Below are 27831 nucleotides of genomic sequence, written 5' to 3'. Positions count from 1 at the left end.
GTGGCAAAATTGTCTAAGAATAAGTTGTCTTTATTGCTTTAATCTAAATTACGTAAGAAGTAACCCTATCCTGGAAAAGTGCTCTCAGCCAGAGAAGGAAGATTAATACTTGAATGACAAAGGAAAACCAATACTGTTTCAAGGATGAGAGAAGGAGTCTGCTAACCAGAATCTGGGGAGACAGTGAGATTTAAAAGAAGAAAAAAGTCATAAGGAGTTATTTCTCTGTCAGGCTGAAAAATTAACAAAATTATCCTGTTGGTAATTTATACTCTGATTTTGAATATTCCTTGCCAAGTGGCTTCTTACTAAGTTGGCCAGGCCAAACCTGGAAATTCAATCCCAGTAGGCAGGGGTGTTTTGGTAAATGGTTCTCTCAGGGGAAAAAAAAAAAGATACATTTTTTCTATCACTTTCTTAAGTCTAGAAGTCAACAAGACAGTAAGTCAAGTGCTAATTTCTAGGGTCTGCTGATTTGTGTTGTATACATGCTTACAATGACAATTTAATAATTAGCTCTGGTGAGCTCCAGCATACCAGTAGGACACATATTAATGGATGAATTCTTTTTTCCCCTGTCCATGGCATCAACTAAATTCACTTCCATACCAATCAGTGCTGGACACTGGAATTACAAAGCTAAAAACAAATTAGTGCCTGTGATGAGTGAGCTTACATTCTACTAAAAGGAATACACATTCAGAGATAACTTAATACAAGATACACACAAAACATACATATAAAGTGATGCCAAAGAGCTCCTAAGGTAAAGCACTGAAAGAAATTAAAGAATCAGCAAAAGATGTTTATGAGAGTAGACATTTGAGGTATGATTTAAAGGCATTTAAAGACAACATTCCAGGCATAGGGGACAGCCTGTGCACATGTACAGAAAGGAGCAAGAAGGGCAGTTTTCCTAGACTATCTAGTGTGTAAATTGGAGCAATGCAGAATCAGCCTGGAAAGATATGACTCTAGACAAACTGTTCAGAGATTTAAATATCAAAGAATTTGTGTTTTATCCTAGAGGCAATGGGAGCCAGTGGGGTTTTTAGAGCAGGAGAGTAACATGATTAGGTCTTAGGTTTAGGGAACAGTAATTTGATAGATGTGTTGTAGTTGAATTTGGAGATGGCCTGGGAGATAGACTGGGTATCTGAAGACCAATTAGGGGAGTTTTGTAATATGAATCCAGGTAAAAGATAATGAGGACCTGAAGTATTGTAGTTAGTGGAAGAGATACAGGAGATGTTATTTATGCAAAATCAGCAAGCATTAGTGACTAGTTTGATATTGGTAGTTAATGAGAATGAAGATTTGAAGATGATCCCTAGCCTGCAAACTTATGTGACTAAGAGGATGGTGCTACCTCTGACAGAAACAGAGCGATTAAAAGAAGAGGAGAATTTGGGGCAACTCAAAGGTATTGGAAAGTGTATGTCACAGGTTAATTACAAGGTCAAGATTTGAAATGGAGAGAAGTAGACTAGAGCAGGGGTGATGGTCTGGGAAATTAAGGAGGAGTGAAATGACTAGAAGTTTCTGTAATGATAGAGAATAGATAGACTGAGGCATGGCAAGAGATGGAAGGATAGGAGGTAATGATCAGAATTCAGAATAATGGATTGTAGAATTGAAACACTTGTGAGTTACCAAGGCTTTGATCATTCTTTGATGTGATTGAGGCTGAGTGAAAGTGCAGTCCATGAGAATTGGAGAGGAGATACTGAGAAATAAGAATATTTGAAGGGAAATCAGCATGTAAATTGAAGTCCCCAAGTATAAATGTGTGTGAGGGTAGGAAGAAAGAACTCAATCACTATGGCTCCAAATGAAATCGTTACCCAAGTAAAGTAGCAATAGCCACAGTTTCTAAAGTGTGTTTCATTCGTTTATAGTGTCATTTACAAAGTAGTATGCTGGAGCTCACTTCTACTGGCTCTCTGGAGCCAATTGTTAAATTTTTGGTATGAGCATTTACACCTTGGAAATTAGCAAATGCTATAAATCAGGGCTTGATTTATTGCTGATTGTCTAGACTTAAGAAACTGATGGAGAAAATATTAATAATGCAGATTAAACTTCAAATGGTATGTCCTGTGTAAAAAAAAAATTAATTTTTTTCCCCCAGAGAGCTGGGTGTTAAATAATTGTAAGCATACCCCCTAGGTCTACATAACTGCTGTCCACTGAATGAATAAGAATCAGATGTGAAAAGTTCTGCATTTTGCATCCTGGGAACCACAGTTAAAGAGATAATGTCCATAACTAGAAAAAAAATATCAAAATACGCACTCAAAGTGTTTCAAACAAAATTCTTGGAAGATATCATTTGCTCTTAATGTCATAATCTAGAATTAGGAGTTATGGAAAGTATAATTCCTTTGAAGTGTTTCCTTTATCACGAAAAGTTATTTGGAGCACTCTAATTCATTTACTTTTTTGAATTGAAAAAAAAAAATCAAGTCACACATCATTCCTCACAGGGTTGTTGTGAGGATCAAATGAGATGATATTTGTAAAGGACTCAGCACAGAGCCTGCAACTATATAAATGATTATTCCCTTTCACAATAGGAATTTCACAGTTTCACAAATCATTTGGTTTTGTGGTCTGAATATATGTCTGTATATGGTAAAATAGATAATTATTTTAAATATTGTATATATAAAGTATCATATATTTTACTGTATCATATATTAGTATAATGTTATAATATAATATTAACATATTTTATAATATATACAATATTACTTTGAAATAAAAATGTTCATCCTACCTTAATTTTCTTTGCTTTGTGGCTAAAACAAGTTAGGCCATTTGAAGTACTTTTACATTTCGTTCCTTCTAGTATTTTACTTTAAAAAAGAAATAATACTTTTATGAACAGTATTTTAAAGCTATGTCTCTTAAAAGATATTAATATATATAACACTTTAAAAATAAAACTTTATTTGCAATGTTTAAAAGACAAATTATATATTCAAATTTTAATATATTAGGTCATAAAATTATAATTTCAGAGTTATCTTTATTGAAATACTGAAAGTGTCTGACAGTATTAGGTTATTAACAGATATGTGAAGTAAAGTGTACATGTTTCAACATGTATTTTAAAATTATAATTCATGTTAACATTTTCTATGAAAATGCTTGAGGCCTAAATTCTTTATTTGCCTCAAAATCTAACTCAATAACTGACTCATTACTCATTTCTTACATATCATTGAACGTAACATTCTGATGGGTCATATTAACATATCTGCATGGAAACTGGAAGAAGAAAAAAGTGTCTATGGTCATAAAGGGTCTAAGTCATTCTACAATACTTCAAGGACCTACACATTCCTCAGTGTTGCCATACAATTCTCCATTTGCCTTTGTCTCCGCAATCACTTTGTACCTTAGTAAATTATTTGTGAGTTGCCACCCCCCTCCAAAAATCAACTGGTAGCCTAACTTCTCAAAATAAGCCTCTGCTAATGTGGCTAGTCTGGTCGGGTGTTGTCCTTTATGCTCAAGGAGGACCAAAATGGCATTACTATGTTGGGGTCAAAAAATGGCTAGGATACTCTGTAGATGAGAGACATGGCCATAGAGCTGCGCCAGAAGTCTTTCCAATAAAAAGCATGTGCTCAGTTGGCATAACTTTCAAGGGCCCAGAATATACTTCAGAACACAATGAAATACAAAAGGAACACCTTAATGAAGGTGTCTATGGCATATTTGTCAAAATTACCAGTAAGTCAAGTCAACAGGCATTTATTAAGTATCCGCTATGAGCCAGTGACTGTGCTAAGCATTAGGGATACAAAGAAGGGGGGGGGGAATTCCTGATCCTAAGGATCTTATAGTCTAATGAGAAGACAACATGTAAGTATATGCTAATAAAATATGTGCAGAATAAATCGGACATAGTCACAAAGATTAAGGAAGACTAGCAAAGGCATCTTACAGAAAATGGAACCTTAGCTGAGATTTGAAGGAAACCTAGCAGGTAGACATGAAGAGGAAGAGGATTCCAGGTGTTGGGGACAGCCAATGAAAATGCCCAAGGTCTGGGGCAGCTAGGTGGCACAGTGAATAGAGCACCGGCCCTGAAGTCAGGAGGACCTGAGTTCAAATCCAGCCTCAGACCAAACACTTGACACTTACTAGCTGTGTGACCCTGGGCAAGTCACTTAACCCTGATTGCCTCACAAAAAAAAATTAAAAAAAAAAAAAAGAAAATGCCCAAGGTCAAGAGATGGAATGTCTTGGCCTAGGAACAACCCCCAAAGGGGACATGTTATGAGGGCTTGAAAAGATAAAGAATTTTGTACTTCATCTTGGAGAAAATAAAAAGTCACAAGTATATGCACACCTATTAATGCTTTCTGTCACAATAAATGGCATTTTGTTCTATATTTTTTTTTACTTTGAGTTGCTGGTGAATTGGGGTAGGATGTAAAAATTCCATCCTGGATCTTCTTTAATAGACCAGAAGCTGAAGGGATTGGCATTTAGAAGTTATTGCAATCTCATTAGTTCATACTCATGTTTAGAGAAGAAAAACATAAAAATGACTTTTCCTGTTAACTGCCTTCCAGAGCTCCTCTTTTTACTTTTCAACTTTTTTTTTTGCCATGTTTAGTTTCTTATTCAATTTCCTTCATAGTCTCTCTAACTTAGTTTTGTGTTTCCTTTAATTCATTCAGGTACGTGTATTCACATTTTCAGTTGGTCAGCATAATTATGACAGAGGACCAATACAATGGATGGCCTGTGAAAACAAAGGTAACTGATCTATTTTTTTGAGTGTACATAGTGTACAAATATATAATAACACTGTTTATCTAGATGGGACCCTTAGAGAGGGTATCTAGTCCAACACCTTCATTTTACAGATAAAGAAATTGAGGTCCAGAGAGATTTTTGACCCATCCAATGTTACACAGGAACTGATCATCATAGGTGGGATTTGAACCCATCCCCTTACTCCATAAGCAAGTTTTTTTACTTTATTTGTGCTGCTTTGGCAGCCTGGTGAAGCTTATGTACCTCTTCTAAAATTTGAGCTTTTAAATAATTGAAGGAAATGCTAAATTTCAGTTAGACGTTAGTGAAAATAAAAATGTCATATTTTTCCAACTAAATTCATTGACCACCCCCCACCAAAAAAAAAAAAAACATCCACAGGCTAAGAACTCCTTTCTCCGTTAGAACTAGTGTTCTTTCCATTGTACCACACTGATTCATAATGTATTTCATAAGAGGATACCTTCTACAGTGGTACAGTGGGAGGTTTGCAGGGTTCTATATACTCTAATTTTGGAAAGAATTCAAAACGTAAGTCTACCTTGAATTACTGCATTGAGATAAACTTAAGACTCTAAGTATATCTTTTGAGAAATCAAAAGTAAACCCAGATCTACGATAGCAGTTCAAGCAAACATTAGGATAATTCAATCCCGGGTCCTTCTCTTCTACTTGAAATATCAGTATGATTTTCATTTTTTAAACTGCATTTTCTTAGTTCAGAGCTGGTCTACATTAAGAATGCAGAACCACCATGCATTCAGACAGTTCTGAAGAAATGTGAATTGAATAGAACTGAAATGAGAGAATGCCAAACTGGTTTAAAAAAAATACAGCAGTAGTATAAGCAGAGTGAGTTAAAAATTGGTGAGTCTTTCTACTAAAAGAAATTTTAAATTGCTACTTTACATTTTTCCCCTGACACCATTAAAGCTATTAACTTTTTTTCTCAAAAATCATTGCTTTATCTATTCAAATGAAAGTATGTAACTACACAGTGTTACTCTATGGTTCAGATATCAGTAGGGACTAAAACTAGGAATTCTAGACTGACCCCTTCTACCAATGGAAGATGGAACTCTTTCTGCAACCTATAATCTTAGAGACTTGTGGAGAACTCTCATAGGTTATGATTTGTCTAATGTCATATAGTTACTATGCGTCAGAAGTAGAATTTGAATGCATGTCTTCAAGAAAAATGTGATGTGAATTGATTAGTTTTAATTTTTTGGTTTAATACTTAGAGTATCATAAACATACTGTATTTATTATTGAGATTGACTTTAAGCAAATAATTACACTAGACATTAATCAATTTCAAATAAATGCTGATCACATGATTTTGTTTCTCCTCTGGGGGCATTCATTTGGATTATACTATAGTTTCCTTACTGCTTTGAACAGATATATAAAAATTCATTTTATATCTCTTTAAAACAGGTTAAGGGGTCTGACATAATGTCCATTATTTACATTTTACTATCATTCTCTTTTGGTAATAATTCATTGCTTTTCAAAAATTAGAGTATTTTGGTGTTCTACTTTGTACTCCACCAACCAGAAATGAGCCTATAACTACAAGATATGTGTTTCCTTAATTTTTGGTAAAACAGTGTATCTTTTGTTTATTTCAGGTTATTATTATGAAATTCCATCTATTGGAGCTATAAGGATCAATACTCAGGTAGGACTGTAATCTCAAACTGATTTTCAGAAGAACAAAATGTTATTTTATATAAAAATTTAAAAAGCATCAGAGGAAGAAAATACATCAGAAAATGAAGTAACAAAGTTTATCCTCATATAAAAAAGTACACTTAAAGTTATGGGCACTTTTTCATTTATGAGATAATTATTTTTTTCTCTTTCAATATTTGCTACATATATCACAACCCAAGTAAAACATGATGCAAATTTCTTTTTATCTTTATAATATAAATGGAGTGTAGACAAGAAATCCAATGAAAGTTCACTGAAATTTCAACTATATATTTTTATAATTCATAATTTATATTTATAAAATTTAAAACTTTATTCTAGTTTTTTGCAAAGATTTAGATTGTGACTTTGAATATGAAGGGGTATGTGTATATATGTATATATGCAACAGAGTCATACATATACACACATATATGTGATAGAACAAGAAACATTAATGGCCAAATTACATATAGACTCTAGATAGAGCTGTGGTCATAAGATGATACAACCCTAAAATACTTTAAAAGCAATTGAATTCACCCCATTCATTTTATAGATTAGGAAAGTGAGGCAAAGAAAAGTTTAGCAACTTGGTCAGAATCACAAATGTACTATGTTTATGAGATACAATTGAATCCAAGTTTCCTGACTCCGTTACTATACTATGTTTTGGTGTCAGTCATAGAATTTTAGACACAGAAGAGATCTCATTTGCCATCTAATCCAACCCATACCCAAAAGGAATCCTCACCATGACATATATGACATTTGACAATTAATCATGTAGCCTCTTTTGAAAACCTCCAATGAGACAAAACTCACTCCGTAACAAGAAAGACCATTAGAATTTTGGAGAGAACTAATTATTTTTTTCCTGGTGAAAATACTGTTGCTTACTCTTTGTAACATTCCATATAGCAACGCTAACCTACCCTAGAGTCAGGATAGGAGAGACATCTCACAATGGTTCTGCTGGTTGTGATTAACACAGGAATCTCCCAGATGTCTGTGGTACACTCTGCAGCATCTGGGGCACCTTCTGTCATATACAGGGCTCCTAGAAAAGCTCTTCCAAGTTTATGGTACTCTCTGGGTCCACATATACTCACATTCATAACTCATAAACCCCATGTTAATCTGTTTATTTTTCTAGGCAGCAAAGGGACCCAATCAGTTCAACACAGAAGTTTTTAATGAAATAGCACAGTAAAGGGAATAGCAAGTTGAACATTTTCTCCCATAAACCAGTGGTATACCCTTCCACAAATATAGATACCATCAAGGGAAAGAGCACATCCAGTTAAGGAACACAGGTGGCAGGGCATGGACATTGGGATCATGTGTGACTTGAAAACACATGCACAGAAGCAACTCACTCCTCCTATGCTGCTAAGTTGCCAGTTTTCTCTGGTGGTGCCACTGTGTTGCTCCTACTGTGCTTTGTCTCCACTGTCTCTGCCAGGTGGTACTGTTGCTCTAATTCTTACAGCTATGTCTCATGGCCACAAGATGTGGTAGTGGAGTGTCTCTCATGTTCCAGCTCATGGCTTCAAGTTCAGTCATACAGGGTCATTCGTTCTAAAGAGGAATGGGTTCTATGTGGTAGAGAAGATAAAGCCCTGGAGCCAGAGAAGCTGGGTTCAAATCCTTCCTCTGACATTAATTACTTTTGCGAATGTGAACAGATCGCTTAACCTTCTAGTGTTCCAGTTTCCTCATCTATAAGGTGATAGTATTAGATTAGAAAGCTTCTGTCTGAAGTCACTTCTAGTGTCTCAGTTTCCTCATATAAAAGAGGAGGGGGTGTAAGAATAGCACCTATCTCACAGGATTGTTGTAAGCATCTATTGAGATAACAGATGTAAAATACTTGGTAAACCTTAAAGCTCTATATAAATGCTAGCTGTTGTTCTTACTACTGTGTAATTAAATAGGTTTCAACTGTGGGTGTTATTCAACTACACTAAGTATAGAAATTGCAAAAAAAATTTAAAAAAAAGATCAATGTTCTCTGTGTCTAAGCAAGTTGGAAAGAAAGGAAAAAAGATTAAAGAGAATAGTTGTTTTGATGTTTTTTTTTTAAAATCAAATCATGTAGCTCTGGGATTCATTTGTATTATATATAAAATGAATAGATTAGGGGTTTTTAATCCAGGATGTGTGAACTTGGTTCTTTATATATTTTGATAACTGCATTTCAATATGACTGATTTCTTTTGTAATCTTTTGTATTTTCTTTCATACCTTTAAAAACATTATTCCAAGAAGGAGTCTGTAGGCTTCACCATTTTGCTAAAGGGCTCTGTGAAAAAAGATGAGGAATCCCTGGACTAAATGAACTTTCAGGTCCATTCTAGCTCCAAATTTGTTTAATTCTAACTTTTGAGATAGGAGAGATTTAGCTCTCACCATCAATATAATAAAAATACATTCCCAATCAATTTGGTGGCTAAATGGTCAAAAGATATTTCAAGATAGGATGGGTACCCATAGATTTTCAGGAGGAAGATCTCCAAAGGGAGATTATGATTAAGTGAGAGTTTACTTTAAGAGAAAATGAAGTTAAGAAAAAGCAGACAAACCAAAACCTCATGTCTACAGCAAAATCCTAGATCAGTTATCTACTTGTAACATATCATAAGAAGATGGAACACCACGGTAATTTAAGTAATTATATATTATTTCTGCAAGAAATTTGACTGCTCATATGATTGCTGTTTAAAAAATCATAATCTATATTATTACAGAATGAAAGTCTACATTTTTAAAATAACATTGAATTTGTTTAAAATGTAAACACTGACTACATTCAGTGCTGAAATAGAACAGCAGCTGCATTTGAATCTACTGTGGAGATCTGGCGTAGTATTTCATTTATTTGTTGATATGTTTAAATGCACTTTTGAATTTCAGCCAATCTCTGATATGAAAGCAGACTTGGGCTTGCTTTATTTATTTATTTTTAAAATCAGCACTCCATCCTGTAAATCGTAGTTTTTGGTAGTTCCTTTTATAAGACAAACGACAAGAAAAATACAAAAATATCTTCTTTTTATGCCTGAAGAGAATAACCAGATTGTTCCAGGATGAGAAATAGGGTGGAATATGTCACACAGAATGAGTTACATACTGCTGACTCAAAGCATGACAGAATATCACTTTGCATAGTCCATGGAAGGAATGAAGTGATCATTAAGATGTTTATTTTCCCCATTATTTCAGCTCACTTGATCTTTTTATGGATTTTTCCTTATTTTAATATACTTGTTGGTCATTTTTTATAATCACTTATCAAGTGATTGACTTTTCTATCATTTGAATAGGAATATTTGGATGTCCTGGGAAGACCAATGGTTTTGGCAGGAGATAAAGCCAAGCAAGTCCAGTGGACCAATGTATACTTGGATGCACTGGTAAGGTTTTCTGTTGTTTATGCAGAGATGAATGTCATAATTCTGGCATACTAATGATTTCTTTTTTTTTTAATGATAATCTGTGTTCAAGTTGTATTATATATTTTCTCCAGAGTAGCTTGTAATAAGCTTCTCTGAGATGTGGGGAAACAAGAAATGCAAGAAGAGGTCTTGGAAACAGATTTCTAGCAATACTTACAGGCCATCAGTTTCAGTCTGATAACCATAGCTGAACACTTGCTTAGCTGTTGTATTTTAAATATGATGTTTCTTTTACAGTCCATTGTGTTTTATGGAAGTAATATTAGTCACTGAACTCTTTCTCTTTCTCTGTCTCTCTCTGTGTGTGTCTCTCTCTCCCTTCTCTCTCTCTGTCTCTGTCTCTCTCTCATATACACACACACACATACACACATACACATTCTCTTTGTCTCTCTCCCCAGTCTCCTTCTTTCCCTTCCTCCTTTTCTCTCTCCCCTCTTCCCTCTCTTTTCTCTCCCTCTCTACCCTCTCCTATATTTCTCTGTCTTTCTGTCTCGGTCTCTCATTTTCTTTTCTTTTTTTTTGTTCAGTAATTTTTTTTTATTTATTTTTTTGTTTTCAACATTTACTTCCACAAGATTTTGAGTTCCAAATTTTCACCCCATCTCACCCCTCCCCCACCCAAAGATGGCATGCATTCTAAATACCCTTTCCCCTAGTCTGCCTTCCCTTCTATCTCTCGCCCCCTTCTCTTATCCCCTTCCCCTTCTATTTTCCTGTAGGGCAGGATGGATTTCTGTACTCCATTTCCTGTATTTCTTATTTCCCAGATGCATGTGAAAACATTTTTTTTAAACATGTGTTTTTAAACTTTGGATTCCAAATTTTCTCCCTTCCTCCCTCCCCACCCACCTTCATTGATAAGTCAAGCAACTAAATATAGGTTATATATGTGCAGTTATGCAAAACACTTCCATAGTAGACATGCTGTGAAAAACTAACTCTATTTCCCTTAATCCTATCCTGCCCATCCATTTATTCTATTCTTTCTTTTGACCCTGTCCCTCCTCAGAAGTATTTGATTCTGATTACTCCCTTTCCCAATCTGCCCTCCTCTCTGTCATTCCCCTACTCTCTTGTCCCCTTCCCCCCCCCATTTTACTGTAGGGTAAGACAGATTTCCACACCCAATTGAGTGTGTATGTTATTCCCTCCTTAAGTCAAATCCTATGAGAATAAGATTCACTCATTCCCTGTCACCTTCCCCCATTTCCCCTCCACTGTAAGAGCCTTTTCTTTTCTGTTTTCTTTTGGGTTTTTTTTTTGTGGGATAATTTGCCCCATTCTACCTCTCCCTTTCTCCTTCTCCTAGTATATTCCTCTCTCACCCCTTAATTTTATTCTCCAGATATGACCCCTTCATTTTCAACTCACCCTGTGCCCTCTATCTATCTATCTATATCTATATATACGTACATATAATTTTTTCCCCTCCAACTACCCTAATACTGACAAAGGTCATGTGAGTTACAAATATCATCTTTCCATGCAGGAATGTAAACAGTTCAACCTTAATAAGTCTCTTATGATTTTCTCTTTCCTGTTTACCGCTTCATGTTCTACTCGAGTCTTATATTTGAAAATCAAATTTTCTATTCAACTCTGGTCTTTTCATCAAGAATGCTTGAAAGTCCTCTATTTCACTGAATGACCATTTTTTCCCCTGCAGGATTATACTCAGTTTCGCTGGGTAGGTGATTCTTGGTTGTAATCCTATCTCCTTTGCTCTCTGGAATATTATATTTCATGCCCTGCGGTCCCTTAATGTAGAAGCAGCTAAATCTTGTGTTATCCTGATTGTGTTTCCACAATACTTGAATTGTTTCTTTCTGGCTGCTTGCAATATTTTCTCCTTGACCTGGGAACTCTGGAATTTGGCTACAATATTCCTAGGAGTTTTCCTTTGGGGATCTCTTTCAGGAGGAGATCAGTGGATTCTTTCAATTTCTATTTTGCCCTCTGGTTCTAAAATATCAGGACAGTTTTCCTTGATAATTTTTTGAAAAATTATTCTAGGCTCTTTTTTTTGATCATGGATTTCAGATAGTCCCATAATTTTTAAATTCTCTCTCCTGGATCTATTTTCCAGGTCAGTTGTTTTTCCAGTGAGATATTTCACATTGTTTTCTAATTTTTCATTCTTTTGGATTTGTTTTACACTGTTTTACAGTGTCAGTGTCTTGATTTCTCATAAAGTCACTAGCTTCCAATTGCTCTATTCTAATTTTTAAGGAAGTATTTTCTTCAGTAATCTTTTGGATTTCCTTTTCCATTTGGCCAATTTTGCTTTTTAGGGCATTCTTCTCCTCATTGGCTTTTTGCCCTCTTCTGCCATTTGGGTTAGGCTATTTTTTAAGGTGTTATTTTCTTCAGTATTTTTGGGGGGTCTCCTTTAGCAAGCTGTTGAGTTGTTTTTCATGATTTTCTTGCATCACTCTCAGTTTTTCCTCTACTTCTCTTACTTGCTTCTCAAAAATCCTTTTTGAGCTCTTTCAAGGCCTGGGACTGATTTATATTTTTCTTGGAGGCTTTTGATGTAGGAGCTTTGGTTTTGTTGTCTTCTTCTGGTTGCATGTTTTGATCTTCTTTGTCACCAAAGTAAGATAATATAGTCTGACTCTTTTTGCGCTGCTTGCTCATGATCCTGGCCAATTACTTGAATTTTAAACTCTTTGTTAAAGTAAGAGTCTGCTTCCAATGTGGAGAATGTACTGTCCCAAGCTTTGGGGGTTTGTACGGCTGTTTTCAGAGGTACTTCTAGGGACCTGTAAATTTTCAGTTCTTCCAAGGTGGTATGATAAGGGGTGAGGTGTTTTCTCTCCACCACCACAACAAGCTCCACCACACCAGCATTCCTCCTCACCCCAGTACTGCCCCTCAGAACTGTGACCCAGATCCAAGCGCCGGTAAAGCAAGAGATTCCTGCCTCAGCACTGGCAAAGAGATCCCTGCAATCCCCTCTGATCAATTCCCCCTCAGTCTGTGGGCCTGAAGCTCAGGAAAAAGCCGCTGCCCCAGGTCGCACTCGAGACTTGCGGCTGAGACCTAGCTCCTCTCTCACCTCAGTCACAGACTTTTCCCACTGACCTCCTAAGTTGTCTTTGGTGTTCAGGGGTTGAGAAGTTTGGAAACCACCACAGCTGCCCACGAATCAGTCCTCTGAGGCCTGCTCCAGGGTCACTGCGGCCTGCACGCCTACGCCAAACTGCGCTCCTCTCCCCGCCTGGCGCGATATACCTTTCCAATCACCCATCCGGGCTGTCTTTGGCTGGAAATTTGTTTCACTCTGTCTTTTTGTGGGTTCTGCTGCTTTAGAATTTGTTTAGAGCCATTTTTTTTTTACGTATTTGGAGGGCTTAAGACAGTCACTGCTTTCCCTCTGCCATCTTGGCTCCGCCTCCATACTAATGATTTCTACCTACTTTTCTGTTGCCTTTCTCCTCTCTGTGCCACCTCCCCATAAATGTGACTCTCAGAACCTGCTGTTCCCCCTTGTTTTGTTAATTCTCAGTGTGCTGGGGTTTTCCCCTTTATTTTGTAAAAATTATATCACAATTCTCAAGTTGATTAGAACTGTGGAAAAAATATGGTTATTTTACGTAAATAATTATGAATTTTTAGGATCATAGCATTTCACCAAAAACAATAGTGACAAATATTAACAAGAAATAATCTTATCTTTTTAATATTTGCACTGATTTAACTATTAAACACCAATACGTTCAAAGCACTGAGCTTTAGATACAAAGGTAAATAAGATATAACCTCTGAGCTTTTAGTTAATAATAAAACACAGAACAACATAAAATGACTACAAATATTTAGAAAATTTAGGGCAGAACAGAATATATTAACAGTATAAAAGAGGTATGAAGCTCTGTGGAGTTCTAAAGAACTGTAGGAGAGGTATAAAGTACTATGTAATTTTAAAGAGTAAAGAATTCATTATTACTTAGTATATAAGTATTTAATACATACTTGTTTATTAATTGAACCCAAATGTACATGCAAGGTAAAAATCTGTATTGTGATCACATGTGTTGTTTATTATTATTCTAAATTATTGTTCTCTGGGTTGGCTCTTCAGATGGTAGTATCCTTGGCAGGAAGCTGGTGTTGCATGCCTACAGATAATTCTTCAGCAGTCCTTGCCCTTCTTACCCTAGACTACCCTCCCCTTTTATACCTTCTCTGTAGCTCCTGCCGCACAGAAGTGCCACATTTGCAAAAAGTATCCCTGATTCTGTCCTAATAACAAAGGGCAGCCATGAAGCAGTACCTTTTAATATATTCCTGTATGTTTCTAATAAGAGTACAGTCTTTCCTTTATTGTTGGAATTTCAGGAAGTTGGTCCTTATTTTGTCCAGTTCTATATTTTCTAACATGCTCCCAGATTCTTGACTACTACCATTTTGATATATTTAACTTCCGCTTTTGGAATTCACCATCCCCTGAAGCAATATGGTTAACTTTTGGAAAGCTCTATAATTATTTCTCCTTATGTTGAATTGAAATTGGCCTTTTTATCACTTCAGCATTTTTGAATTTCCTAGTTTTTCATTTCAAGGCCAAGCAGAATAAATCTGTCTCTTCAAAATGGCAATTTTTCAAATATCTAAATATCCGAATACCACTATTTTTGGTCCCTTTAGGTATTCTCTTGCCCAGACTCAAACATCCCTTAATTTCTTCAGCTAATCCTCATGACATTGCCTCTAGCCTCTTCATCATCTGAGTCAACCTCTTGTAGATAAGGTCCTTCTTGGCAAAGTTCTTATTAAAATAGTGTGGTAGAAATGGTATCTGTTTTACATAAGCTGGAAAAGTTTTTCATAAAAGGGCCAGGGAGGCCATCCAGTTGGACTGCCGGACTAAGGCTTGAACTGGACTTTTGCTTCCTTGTTATTTGGAATATAAAAAGTCCTATATATGGGAAGCTGGGGTCCTGGCAGTTTAGTGGTATTCCTGTTGCTGTGTAATGTATCTTTCTGCTCCAGCTTTGCTGCCATGATAAATATGGGATGGAAGATACAGCACATTTTTGCTAGTAATTATACAAGTCCTTAAGTATATAAGTTGCAGCAATGGTAGAGAGTTTTCTTACCAGGGAGTTCTCCATATAGATAAAACCACAACTCCAATTCCTATCATGTCATTTTAATTAGGATTTTGTGGTCCACACATATTTAATTGTGTTTAAATTCATTGCCTGAATCACTGAGATAGTGTGAACTAGTCCTGGTGAAGAAAAAAATGTCATTCCCGGAAGTGAACACATAGCCCTAGATATAGTCTCTGTATGACTTTAGTCAATATATGTATGTAATAAGTACAATAATAATAATAGCTACAATTTACATTGCCCTTTAAGATTTGCAATGTATATATCTAATCTCATTTGAAACCCATCACCACCAGCAGCCCATGAGTTACATGTTAATATATCCTTGTTTGGAGATGTATATACATATATATATATGTATATGTATATGTATACATATATATGTATGTATATGTGTATATATATATATGTATGGGGAAACTGAGACTGAGAGATTAAGTGATTTGTCCAGACTGACATAACTAGGAAGTATCTGAGGCAAGATATGATCTTGTGTTTTCCTGAATCCAAGTCTGGTGCTCAGTCTACCACACCACCTACTTCCTTCTCATGTGCTCTGTGTACCCAACAGAGAATGAAAAGAAAGAATAGAGGCCTCAGAACTCTACCTTGGAGAATGCCTATAATTAGAAAGAAGACTAGTAAAGGAAATAGCTATCTCATCACTCCTGTCATTGTAGGATACTATAATTGTATTGATGTAGTCTAATTTCTCATTTGCTTGTATTCTGCCTCCTCATACTGGGGACTCATATGGAGGTCATAATCTATGAGAACCCCTAATTTTGGTGATTTTTTTTCTTGCTTATTAACTATGTCATCACGTCTGCCTTATATCATACTTAGGCTTTTTTTTTTTTAACCTAAGTACATGACTTAATGTGTATCTTACTTTTATCTTCAGAGTTTTATTCTACCATCCCAGCCAGGTGAAATCTTCTGGTATCTCAATTCAGTCATCTACCACTCGTCATTCTTCACAAATCTCCATCCTTTCCAAATTAAAGAAGCAAGTTGTATTACATAAAAGCAACAAACAAAAATTGGTTTTAAAATATATGCATCCATATTTTTTGCTTCAGATCTGGGATTTCACAAGTATGAGGACCTTCCAGTGTGATACATACTTCCACTGATGTAGGATGGGGAATTCATCTATAATTTATAGTCTTGAACAGTTGTCTGGGAAACTGCAAAGTTAAGCATCTTAACCACAGTCACAGTAATAGCCAATTAATGCGTGTCAGAGGCAAGACTTAAACCCAGGTCTTCCTGAAATTAGGGCCCACTATCTATTATGCCAATGCTGTCTTACTTAATGCTTATTTATACTTTTAAACTTAGGCATGACTTTAGTAGGTTTTTTTTAAAGGTATTACATATGGTGATTGTCTTGTGATGATGCAACCTTGATTTGATTGTTTAAGTCCATTTGTAAAATTAGATTACCTAACAATCAGGGAAAGAGTTTTAGTAATTCCTAGAAGTTCCCATTATTTGCAGGGCCAATTATTACTAAGTATCAATTTGTAGATTAACATGGAGTGCCATACCACGGTAAAGGCAACTCCTAATGCTAACTTATATTAAGGCTTATGCCAGGGATAATAATTTAAATTGCAAAAAATGATGAAATTGCTTTATTTAAACTACATAATTCATTTCCCTGGGTCAAATGTTAATTTTTCTTTACAAAACACCAAAGCTGTGATACTATTATCCTTATTGGTGATAATTCCTTAGTGCTTAGGGACATGAACAAAATTAGCATGGCTGTCCTGGAAAATAAAATGCTGATTCAATAACCTTTCCCCCACTTAGTTGGCCTTATTTTGCTGAATATGACACAGAACACGAAGAACGAGATACTCTGCTCTTCTGGCTACTTATCGGTTAGTTCTTGTAAAATAAACAGATACAGGAAGTTGGGGGAAAAATAAGCACTATTAGCCACAGTCTTCCCTTCTGATATAGATAAAGTAAGGCTTGCTTACCTCAATCCATGCTAAAAATACTGCTGAATGTTCATCCCAACCTCCCATAGTTACACAAGTTCACATGGTCAACAAAAGTTGTGCTGTGGTCATAGTGCTTCAATTTCTGTAAGACCATCATGGGACACCGTGTGACTGAGAAAACAATTATTGTGCCCTGCTGTATTTCCTATGGCCAAAAGTTCATTGACCAGAATGTCTGGTTTTCTGCTGAAGTTCTAACTGATAGCATAAGTGATGTTAAGAGAAAGTTCATGTGATCTCTAAGTATGTCTTTTCAACCTGGAAAAAAAAAGTCACTTTTAATGAAGCCAAAAAACACTGCCTGCCTGGGTTGATTGCATTGTTTTATTCAGCAGACCCTGAAGAATACCCATTAAACTGTCTTATAAAATCCTGGGGCACAATCATAGAGATGTCACAGATTTCTACACTTCATTTAACAAACATTTCTCAAGTGACTCATCTGTGTTGAGTGGTGCTAATTGCTGCAAGGGATACATAAATGAATAAGAGACATTTCCTAACTTCAAGAAGTTTACAGTCAAACTGAGTGGATGCTCAATACATTTTTGTGGGCTGAATGAATGCAAAAGTAACTATAATAACAGAGTTAAATTGAATAAGTCGCATAAGAAAGGTATTATAAAATATCAGAAGAATTCAGAGGAGGAAGAGATCAGTGTCAGCTTTTGGGGTGGGCAGTGCAGGGATAGTGTGAAAGTAAATCAAGAAAAGTGTCACAAAGAATATGACATGTGACCTGGACTTTTTGGGATGGGATGGATAGTCTATGCTACTCTGGCTAGGGGGGGAGAGGATGAGGAGAGACATTCTAAGCAAAAGGAACAGAATAACCAAAGGCAGAGACATAAGAGGGTTCCAGAAAACTCACCAAGATAGTTCAATCTGGCTAGATCCTTTACGTAAAGTAAAAATGGAAGGTAAGGTCAGAAAGTTAGATTGGGCTTCAAGGTTATATGCCCCCGTGACACATTTATAGTGAATATGGACAAGAGTTAACATAGGAAGGGCAGGTATGGATGGATTGTGGTCTGTGTTTTCAGACAAAGCGTGGAAATCAGTGAGATCACAGACTCATTGATGTAATTTAGCAAGGAATTGGATTTTATTCACTCATGCAATGCAGAGCCATTAAAGTGTTTTGGACAAAGGGAGTAATGCCATCAGATCTATGCAGTAAGAATATTCATACCCAGGTCATAGGATAGACTGGAAGGCTGAAAACATTTAGATTTTAGGTGAATGTTTTTATGTGAGTATGTAAGTAAACAGTGAAAATTCAGAGAAGAAATTTTGGTTGACAGAGGCTAAAATTCAAATATAATACTATCTGTACTTTTTTTTGCACAGTTATCTTGAAAATTACATATAAATTCTCATTCCTATTGGGGGAGCTCATGGAAAGGAGGGGAGGCTCTTTCCTTGGATCATTTTGTATGCATTTGCATATTCAATCACTGATTTATAGATATTTGTGATTTATGAAAGGCAGCAACATGGGGAGAGAACAGAGGGCTACGGAGTGGAAGAAGGGAGGGGGAACTTGGGACAGAGTAGAGAAATTGTTTCTCCAGGTTATAGCCCTCCCTAAACCTTTTTTCTTTCCCCAACTCTCATTCCCACCAGCTTGGATTGATTTTAGGTCCAGTCACATGTTTGGATTTAAACCATAGTAAACTAAGAAAATTGATGTTAGGGATCAGGTCCATTGTGGTCCTTTCAAAGAAACCTTGGGATTATGTATCATTATATAATTCCCAGTTGTAGTCCCCAACCACAGTCTCTGCATTTGGCCTGAATAGTCAAGTTTGAATCCTGGCTCAGCTACTTACTACCTGTGTGACCATGAGCACGGCCCTTCACTGTTCTCAGTCTCAGTTTTCAATCGATTTTAAAAGAAGGCAGGCTCAGATTAGATGATCAAGAAGCATCCTTCAAGTTCTAAATCTACTTTACTACCTGTGGTCCTATTATAAATATTACTTACCCTGGTAAATTTAATTTCTCAGAATAAATTACTCTAATAGTGTTACTTATGAAAATATCACTTTCAGATTTCAAGGTGCTAAATATGGCTTGGGGTAAGAAATCAGCTAATTATTGTTCATTTTGGTACATCCATTTTCAAGTGGCTAAACTATCGATGTTTACGTAACAGAAAATTGATTTCTAATCACTTTAAATATCAGATTAATTGCCTTTTATATACTGATTCAGGACAAATTATTGTTTCCTGAAATTTCTGGAAATCTGCTGTTTGGTACTGAAAGAAAAGGAGTTTATTGTTTTATGCTCCCTTTTCTACTTTACTATCAAATGCACAATTTTACTCCTGAGAGAGTCTTTGGAAAGTACTTTTCTTGAAAGGTAGACAGTACTAAATATAACATGAGAAAGCTAAAGGGTCAGAAGTATGATTCTCTATACTAATAAAAATTATTACTATAATCTTCTAAATTAGCATAAGGTCATAAGTCCAGAGCATGAAAGGGACTAGAATGGGATTTAAAAAAATTAGGTGAAGACAAGTCAAGATTTTAATAGAATGAAAAATGAAAACTGTAGTGCTGTTGATTGTGGGTGGCCCCTGCTATCAGATGAATTGTTGCTATGTCAGTGAAAGCATGAGCTGGGCTGCTGAAACATTTATAGGTTGGTGATCATTTCTGTGGCTTGATAAAAGCTATTTGTGAAGCTCTCATAGTATTAGTTAATATTGCATGTTTCAACAACTGTCTAAAATTTCCTGATTCTTTCCTATAAAATATGTCAAAATTGCAACGGGACTTTCTCAGAACATAAGTTTGCAATGGATCTTCCAAAATTCGATAAGTAGTTTTTACTTTCTGCTTCACTTTTTGTAAACCAAGAATAAAGTATCCTGTCAGAAAAATCAAAGGCTAATGCATTTTTTATTGAACTGAATTTGAGTATAGTTCTTTAGTGTATGATTCTTGCCCTTAGTCACTCACCATGCCACAATTTAACATTATTCTTTCTTTTCTTTTTTTTTTTCTTTTTTTTAAAGGAACTGGGCCTTGTCATTACTGGAACACTTCCTGTCTTCAACCTAACAGGCCAAGAGGAAAATAAAGGCAACATAAAGGTTAAAAGTTAATTAAGATTATTATTATTACTGATGATAATGGCTGAAAAAGTGTGACATTGAAGCTCACTATGGTTAAGATACTGGTGTGAGGAAGTACTCACATCATGACCATTTTCTGAGGACATAAACAAAGACTAAAAGTTGGTTGTCTGAGAAATGAGCAATTAATATCAGGTGCATATTGTTCTAAAAGTCACTGTCTTACATTGCTATACCTAATTGCAAACAATAAGAGCCAAATTTCAGATTCTGGGAAAAATACTAGCATGAGAAATAGGGCGATGATCATGTATGTGAGTTTGCAAAAGGAATCCAGGAAGCATCCATGGTCAGAGAGCATAGCAAATGGATAGTTGCCTGGATTAATGCCAGATAAAGTAATTGTATTTTTTTTTAAAAAAAATCATTCTTCATTTGTAATTCTAAAATGTCAGTTTAATTAGTAAGTTATGTCAGAGTTAGGGTTTTGACAATGATTTTTGTAGCCTTATAGAATGTTAGGGATCTGGCCTTCGAATAATCCAAACTGGCTGTGTGAACTCCAGCAAACCATTTAACCTCTTGGTGCCCCAGGTAACTCTCTAAGATGTTTAGTTGCATAGTAGGTGTTGATCTACATTGGTAGTGGGAATTTCGTCTTTGGGAGAGTTCACTAGGTGTTTGAAATTAGAGGTCTGGTCTCCCTCATTTTTATCCATTTGGTGAAAAGCAGGTAAACTTCATGGAAGTTCATTCTATTCCTTAGTCTTCATTAATGTTCTAACTATATTGAAATGTAGCATGTCTGAAATAATTTTAAAAGGTGTCAAACTTCTGCTGATGCAATATTTATTTATTCATTTATTTTTGAATAATGCTTTTTGCATAACAAAATTTGTTACAACCCCATCGGATTAACTGTGAAATGAATTCATTGCAGCTTTTAAGGCATTTATGAAGTTTTTTTTTAAGACAATGAATTCATGTGTAATCAATTTATTAATCACCTTTCAGAGTAGCATGGTTTCTTAGGTGCTGGGGGAGATAGAAAGATGAATAAGATAAATAATGGGTAATTTGGTCAATGCTCCTGATGGTGAAAAGGTATAAATTTTCTCTTCAGTTATAAGCATTATTTGCCTTTGATATATATTTGAGTCAAGTGAAACCCATAGGTTAATACAATAGTCATGAGGCTCATTACTACATTACATACACACACCCCACACACACTTTCTTCCTCCTTATGTGTCCTGGGAGAATTCCTGGGTACTTTACTTATGGAATAGCTTAGGGATTGCTTGTAACTTGACCTTTACTCAGCCTATTGAAATGCTTCCCCTTAACTTCCTCTCCCAAATCCTACTAATACTGGCATGTTGGGTTACCAGAGAGTAAGCACGACCTGTCCCTTTAAGGTTCCAGGGGTAGCTCAGACATGATAGGGGTGACTATTCTAAAGCTACAGCTCATGAATCACTATGAATATACTTTCCCCTGTTGATTTTAAGTTGAAATCAACTAGTTGGACAGACTTAGTTTGTAGAATGAGTTCTTACTAATGTGATATAACAAAAATAGCTGGTACAAGTCATTCTCCCTTAAAGTCTGTGTCACATCTTCCCACAAGTACATATAGAGTCCAGGGCAAAGTGGGCTCAGTATCAGAAAACTCATATAGCAAAGGATAATTTACAACTCAAGAAATTCTTTTTGCTGGGATGCTCAAGATAGTCTTCTTAGGTTTGGTTTAGTGTTTCTACCAGTCTTCTTGCAGAACCTTGAACCTGCCTTTGCACGGCATGAAAATACTGCCTTCAGCTCTTGCTGTCCCAGGGATGTTACCATGATACAAATGAAAAAGTCTAAATCTTCTGATCTGAAGCTCAGAAGGTCATCTTCCAACCAAGAGAGGCTAGGAGAAAATGTGACAGAAGCCAAGGCCAGGCCTCGAACTTCTCTCCTCCCTCTCCCCAAGTCAGAGACTTGCCAAAAAAGGCTTCTATTCTATGCTACCAGTATCCTGAAGCCTGCAGTCAGTCAATAAATATTTATTAAGTACCTACTATGTGCTAAGCACTGGAAATACAAAGAAAAGTAAAGGCCAGTCTCTAATTTCCAGGAGCTCACAGTTTAACGAAAGACAATATGCAAACTATGAACAAACAAGATTTATAGATAGAGATCTATAGATCTTTTTATTTACTACACATATCCATATACATGATATATCATAAATTGGAAATAATCAATCAACAAATAAATTGAGGGGAATTAAGATAAGCTTCTTATAGAAGATGGGATTTTAGCTAGGACATAAAGGAAGCCAGGGAACCCAGGAATCAGAGATGAGGATGGAGAACATTCTAGGCATGGAGGACAGTCAATGAAAATGCCCCAAGTCAGGAAATGGAGCAACATGTTCAAGATGGGTAGTGATAATGGATCTCAGAGTATGTATAGGATTGTAAGAAGGAAGAAGACAGTAATGGTGAGGGGAAGTTATGAAGGGTTTTGAATGCCAGAGGATTTTATATTTGATCCTGGAAATGGTAGCCCCTGTAGTTTATTGAATAGAGGATGACATGATTAGATCTGTGCTTTTAAAAAAGATCACTTTGATAGCTTAATGGAGGATGAACTAGAGTGTGATGAAATTTGTGGCAGTGAGACCATCCAGTCATCCACGCATGAGGGAATGTGGGCTATACCAGAATGGTGGCAGTTTCAGCAGAGAAAATGGGACTTATGAGAGAAATGTTATGAAGGTAAAAATCAATAGGCGTTGGCACCAGATTGGATATGGGAGGTAAGAAGAAGTGAGGGATCAAGAATGACACCTACAGCACGAACCTGTAACTGTGAAGAATAGTGGTAACATAAGTCCTTTAAAATTGTCTTGGTTTTGCATGACTGCACGTGTATAATCTATATAAAATTGCATGCTATCAAAGGATAAGGATAGAGTTGGGGGGAGGAAAATAACTTGGAACTTAAAAATTTTTTAAATGAATGTTATAAATATTTTTGCATGTAATTGGAAAAAAATTAAAATATTTAAGAATAATTGTACCCTCAATATTAAGAGGGAAATTAGAAAGAAGGGAAGGTTTCAAAGGAAAAGATAGCATGTTCAGTTTTGGACATGTTGAGTTAAAGATACCTATGGGACATCCAGTTCAAGATGCCCAGTAGGCAATTGGAGATGTGAGAGTAGAGGTCATCTGAAAGGTTAAGATTGCATAAGGAAAGTTAAGAATAATCAGTATAGAAATGACAATTGAACCCATGGGTGCTAATGAGATCACCAAGTGAAATATTATACATGGAGAAAAGACTAGAGCACCTGTGGGATATCCTTGGTTAGCAGATGTGACCTGGATAAAGATCCAGCAAAGTATACTGAGAAGGGATCATGTAAAGGAAAAATTAGGGGATAGGACTGTCACAAAAATCTAGAAAGTAGAGGGTGATTGACAGTGTCAAAGGCTGTGGAGAGGTCCGGAGGAACAAGAATTGAGAAAAGGCCATTAGAATTGGCAATTAAGAGATCAATGGTAACTTTGGAGAGAGCATTTTTCAGTGGAGTGATGAAATCCACAGCCAGGCAGTAAAGAGTTAAGAAGAGAATGAGAGAAAGTAAAGGGAAGGCCTGTATTGCAGATGGTCTTCTCAAAGAGATTAGCCAAAAAAAATGGAGGAGAGATGTGGAATGATGGCTAACAGAGATGGATGGATCAAGTGAAGTTTTTTTGAGAATAGGGGAGAGAGGGATGTGTTCTTAGGCAGTAAGGAAGCAGCCAGTGGACAGGGTGAGATTGAAGATAAGTGAGGGAGTGAGGGATAATAGGCCAGTATGGAATGGGATCATATCTGCTATTTTATACAAAACCCATATAACATAACTGATTTGTTCAAATCAAGTAAAACATACTTCCTATTTGATCTCACTCTATCCAGTAGATTTCAAGGACATCTAAATTGATCAAGGACATTTTCAAACTATGATTAATTAAATGGAGATGTGGTAAAGGTATAGCATCTTGTCACTTATTTAAGTAGATCTAGGTCACACAACCCCCTTGCTTACACTAGGTTCTGGTACCTGGTGCATAGGAGACTAGCAGTTACTTTATTCTTTTTTTCTATTTAATGGATAAAGATAGCATGATGTAATGGATAAAGAGTCTGCTCCAAAGACAGGAGGATTCTTTCTAGTTCTGCCTTTGACACATACTAGCCTCGTGGCCCAAGACTAGGCATATATAAAAAATATAAGTTGCAGAAAATGTGCTGACCTGCATTGGCAGAGCAGGTTTCTTCACCCAAGAGCTCCTTATACCAATGAGATCACAGGTCCAGTCCCTATCAGTCGCTGCCTGAATATTTTTAACCTACAGAAAAGATATTCCATAATTTCATATTACGACATTCTATTCCATTGTTTTATAATCATGTCAGGGAGATATTAATCATCAACCTGAATCCCTTTTGCTATTTTATCATTTGCATTTTTCTGTGGTAGTAAAAAGAATGTGGTAGCTGGTCATAGTCACTAAATTAATAAACCTTGTGTAATGTAGTGATGATAACAGTGTTCTTCTAGATGTCAGATGCTATATAACTGCTACCAAAAAAAAAAGTTTTCATGATAGTAAACCATACCCACATAATAAAATTAGCCAAAAAAAAGGTCATAAGTTGATACTTAAAAGACTCATTATGCATATGTGCCCAGCCTTCTATATAAGGGAACTCTTTGTAATTTAATAAGATTGGTCATTTAAAAGACAAGATTGAAAATGTATCATACTTTTTTTTTCTAATTAAGTTAAGCAAAAATTAAGCAAATAAATTAACTTTCTGAAATCTTCCACTAGAATCAGCTGATTCTTGGTGTGATGGGAGTCGATGTGTCTTTAGAAGATATCAAAAGACTTACACCACGCTTTACGGTAAGTTGAAGTTTTCTCCTTTTGGCCAGGCTTACCATGATGCCACTCAGTACAACACATTTATGTCCTTGTGTTAATTCCAGCACTCAAACCCAATCTCTAATCATTCAGTTCATTTGAATTGATATGCATACTTATTATGTGCATAGGGCACTTTGCTAAATACTACAGATAATATAAGGAAAAAGAAGTAAGAGTCCCTTATGTGTAAGCACTCTATAATCTAGTATTGTAGATAAGTGACAGCTAGATAGCACAGTGGATAAAGTGCTAGGCCTGGAGGCAGGAAGACTCAACGTCCTGAGTTCAAATTTGGCCTCAGTCATTTACTAGCAGTGTGATCCTGGACAAGTCCATTTAACCTTGTTTGTCCCAGTTCCTTATCTGTAAAATGAGCTGGAGAAGGAAATGGTAAACTAATCCAGTATCTTTGCCAAGAAAACTCCAAATGGGGTCATGAGGAGTAAGACATAACTAAAATAATTCAACAGCAGTAACAACATAGTTGATAAGACATTTATTTATATAGAATATAAATGTGTGCAAAATGCTATGAGAATTCAAATGAAGTGGAAAAGTGCTGTGGACTGAAGGATCAGAAATGGATTCATTGGTCATTTGAGCTGAACTTTGAAGGGTGGTTTAGATTTCAGTTAGCAGATATGGAAGACCCAGGATATTCTAAATGAAAGAACTAGCAGAAGCAAGTTATGGAAGTAATAAAGAGCTAGCTGTGTTCAAGGCTTGTTGAATGATCTGGTTTGAATAGAGCTAAAAGTTTAGAAAGATGGATATCACATAGGTTGGAGACAGTAGAGTACTTTAAAGGACAGCTGAAAAGTTTGTACTAAAATCAGGCAGTGGGGAGCTAGTGAAGGTTTTTTTCTGAAGGAAAAGGAAATTATCAGTGCTATGCACGAGGAATATTAATGTAGCACATTTATAAAAATACCTAACCACTAGAACTGGCCAAAACTATAATCAACTACCCCATGAGGACTACAATTCCCTTTCACTTGAAGAGATTAAAGCAGAGTCTGAATGTCAATTTTTAAAGGTTTTTACAGAGGATATTGGATACTTAAGAAAACAAAAACAAAAACCAGGACTAGATGATTCTCTGGTCCTATCTATAACTAAAGGTTTATGAAATCTAGATTGAACACTCAGAAGAGAGGCTGGGTCAGGAAATTAAGACGTGGGAGTCTTTTGAATAGATATGATACATGAATCTATGGGAATAGATAAGATCAACAAAGGAGAGAGTGTAGAGAAATATCTGACAGAAGTAGTCTGAGAACAGAGACTTGAGGGAGGAGGGTTGCTTATATTGAAGGGGTGGGAGAAGAATTAGATCCAACAAGAATTAACAGAGAAGTAGAAGGATTCAGGATAGTACAGTAAAATGAAGCCAAGAAGGGAAACAGTTTCAAGAAGGAGCGGGATGTTGGCAACCCGAAATGCTACAGAAAGGTCAAGGAAGATGAGGAATGAGAAAAGGCCATTTGGTTGGGAAAATGAGGTCATTAGTAACCTTCCAGAGAACAGTTTCATACAAAGGAGCATATGGAATGAAGGACATAGGGGTTATTTCATTTGCTGTGACAGGATAGAGGAAGATAGAGAAAAGTAGTGAGTTTTGAGAGGTTGAGGAAACTGTGGCAGATAGTCTCAGTTTACTCATTAACCATTAAGGTTATCTTCTAAGATTGATGCAAGCCACTTGGAATATAGACTTGAGGAGACTGGAAATGTTTAGAACAGCAATTGTGGGGATTAAAGGAACAGAAAATTTGCTGAGGAGCAATAATTTAAATAACATTAGGGCTGTAGTAAATTGTATCAATACTAGGAAAATGCCCATGGACACCAATACCACCTCTACTTCCAGAGTAACTAAGCAGTCATCAACATATCTTCTTTTTGCTAATTAGTTTGACTCATTTGCAAAGAAGTTCCCTGGAAATGATTCCTGAACTGTAGGTATTTATCAGACAGCATGATTCAAGAGCAAAACATAAACCAAAATTGTTTGTTTTTTATTTGAGAAGCCTTTTATACCAAAGGATAAAAACTAGCATATTTAATAATACAATATTTCTTGCATTGCATTCTTGGTCTCGAAAACATTTAGATCAGATATTCTTAGCCTAGAGTCCATGAACCTCTTACAAAATATCTTGATAACCCTATTTCAATATAATTGGTTTCCTTTATAATCCTAAGTGTTTTATTTTATACATTTAAAATTTTTAGGCTTCTGTAGACTTCATTAGATTACCAAAGTGGTCCATAACATAAAAAAGATTAAGAACTCCTGATTTTTAGCATGTTCTAGAAATCTCTGGCTCTTTGTTTCATCCATGAAACTACCAATAATAAAACAATACTGCTCAATGATAAATAGGGAAGATACTTAAGAGTTGTTATTCACTATGACATAAACATTTATGTACCTATTAGACATTTAACTATGTGACATTCATTTAATTTTCTTCTTTCAGCTCTGTCCAAATGGTTATTATTTTGCAATTGATCCTAATGGCTATGTGTTGCTACATCCTAATCTTCAGCCAAAGGTATGAAAATTTTATCTGTTCAGAAATTAAATAATTGTGTTAAAATTCCCATTTTAAGTCTAATATCATATCTATGAATTTATCATATTTCCCTGCATATAAAGAACAAAGAAAA

The 27831-nt window shown here is 35.8% G+C and overlaps 1 protein-coding gene across 2 annotated transcripts in view; it reads left to right on the top strand.

Moving 5' to 3' along the window:
* CACNA2D1 (calcium voltage-gated channel auxiliary subunit alpha2delta 1) overlaps positions 1-27831 on the top strand; it is a 665469-nt gene that overhangs the window by 570826 nt on the left and 66812 nt on the right. For both annotated transcript variants that reach the window (XM_027838804.1, XM_027838803.1), the window contains exons 13-18: positions 4698-4776; positions 6432-6481; positions 9822-9911; positions 20123-20200; positions 25063-25137; positions 27642-27716. In XM_027838804.1, the coding sequence (XP_027694605.1) occupies positions 4698-4776; positions 6432-6481; positions 9822-9911; positions 20123-20200; positions 25063-25137; positions 27642-27716 (447 nt within the window). The remainder of the gene's footprint in view (positions 1-4697; positions 4777-6431; positions 6482-9821; positions 9912-20122; positions 20201-25062; positions 25138-27641; positions 27717-27831) is intronic.

The sequence above is a fragment of the Vombatus ursinus genome, unplaced genomic scaffold, assembly GCF_900497805.2.
Source record: "Vombatus ursinus unplaced genomic scaffold, bare-nosed wombat genome assembly UNPS02014830.1, whole genome shotgun sequence".
NCBI lineage: Eukaryota > Metazoa > Chordata > Mammalia > Diprotodontia > Vombatidae > Vombatus > Vombatus ursinus.
The sequence above is the reverse complement of the archived record's forward strand: the minus strand, read 5'-3'. Positions and strand labels throughout refer to the sequence as shown.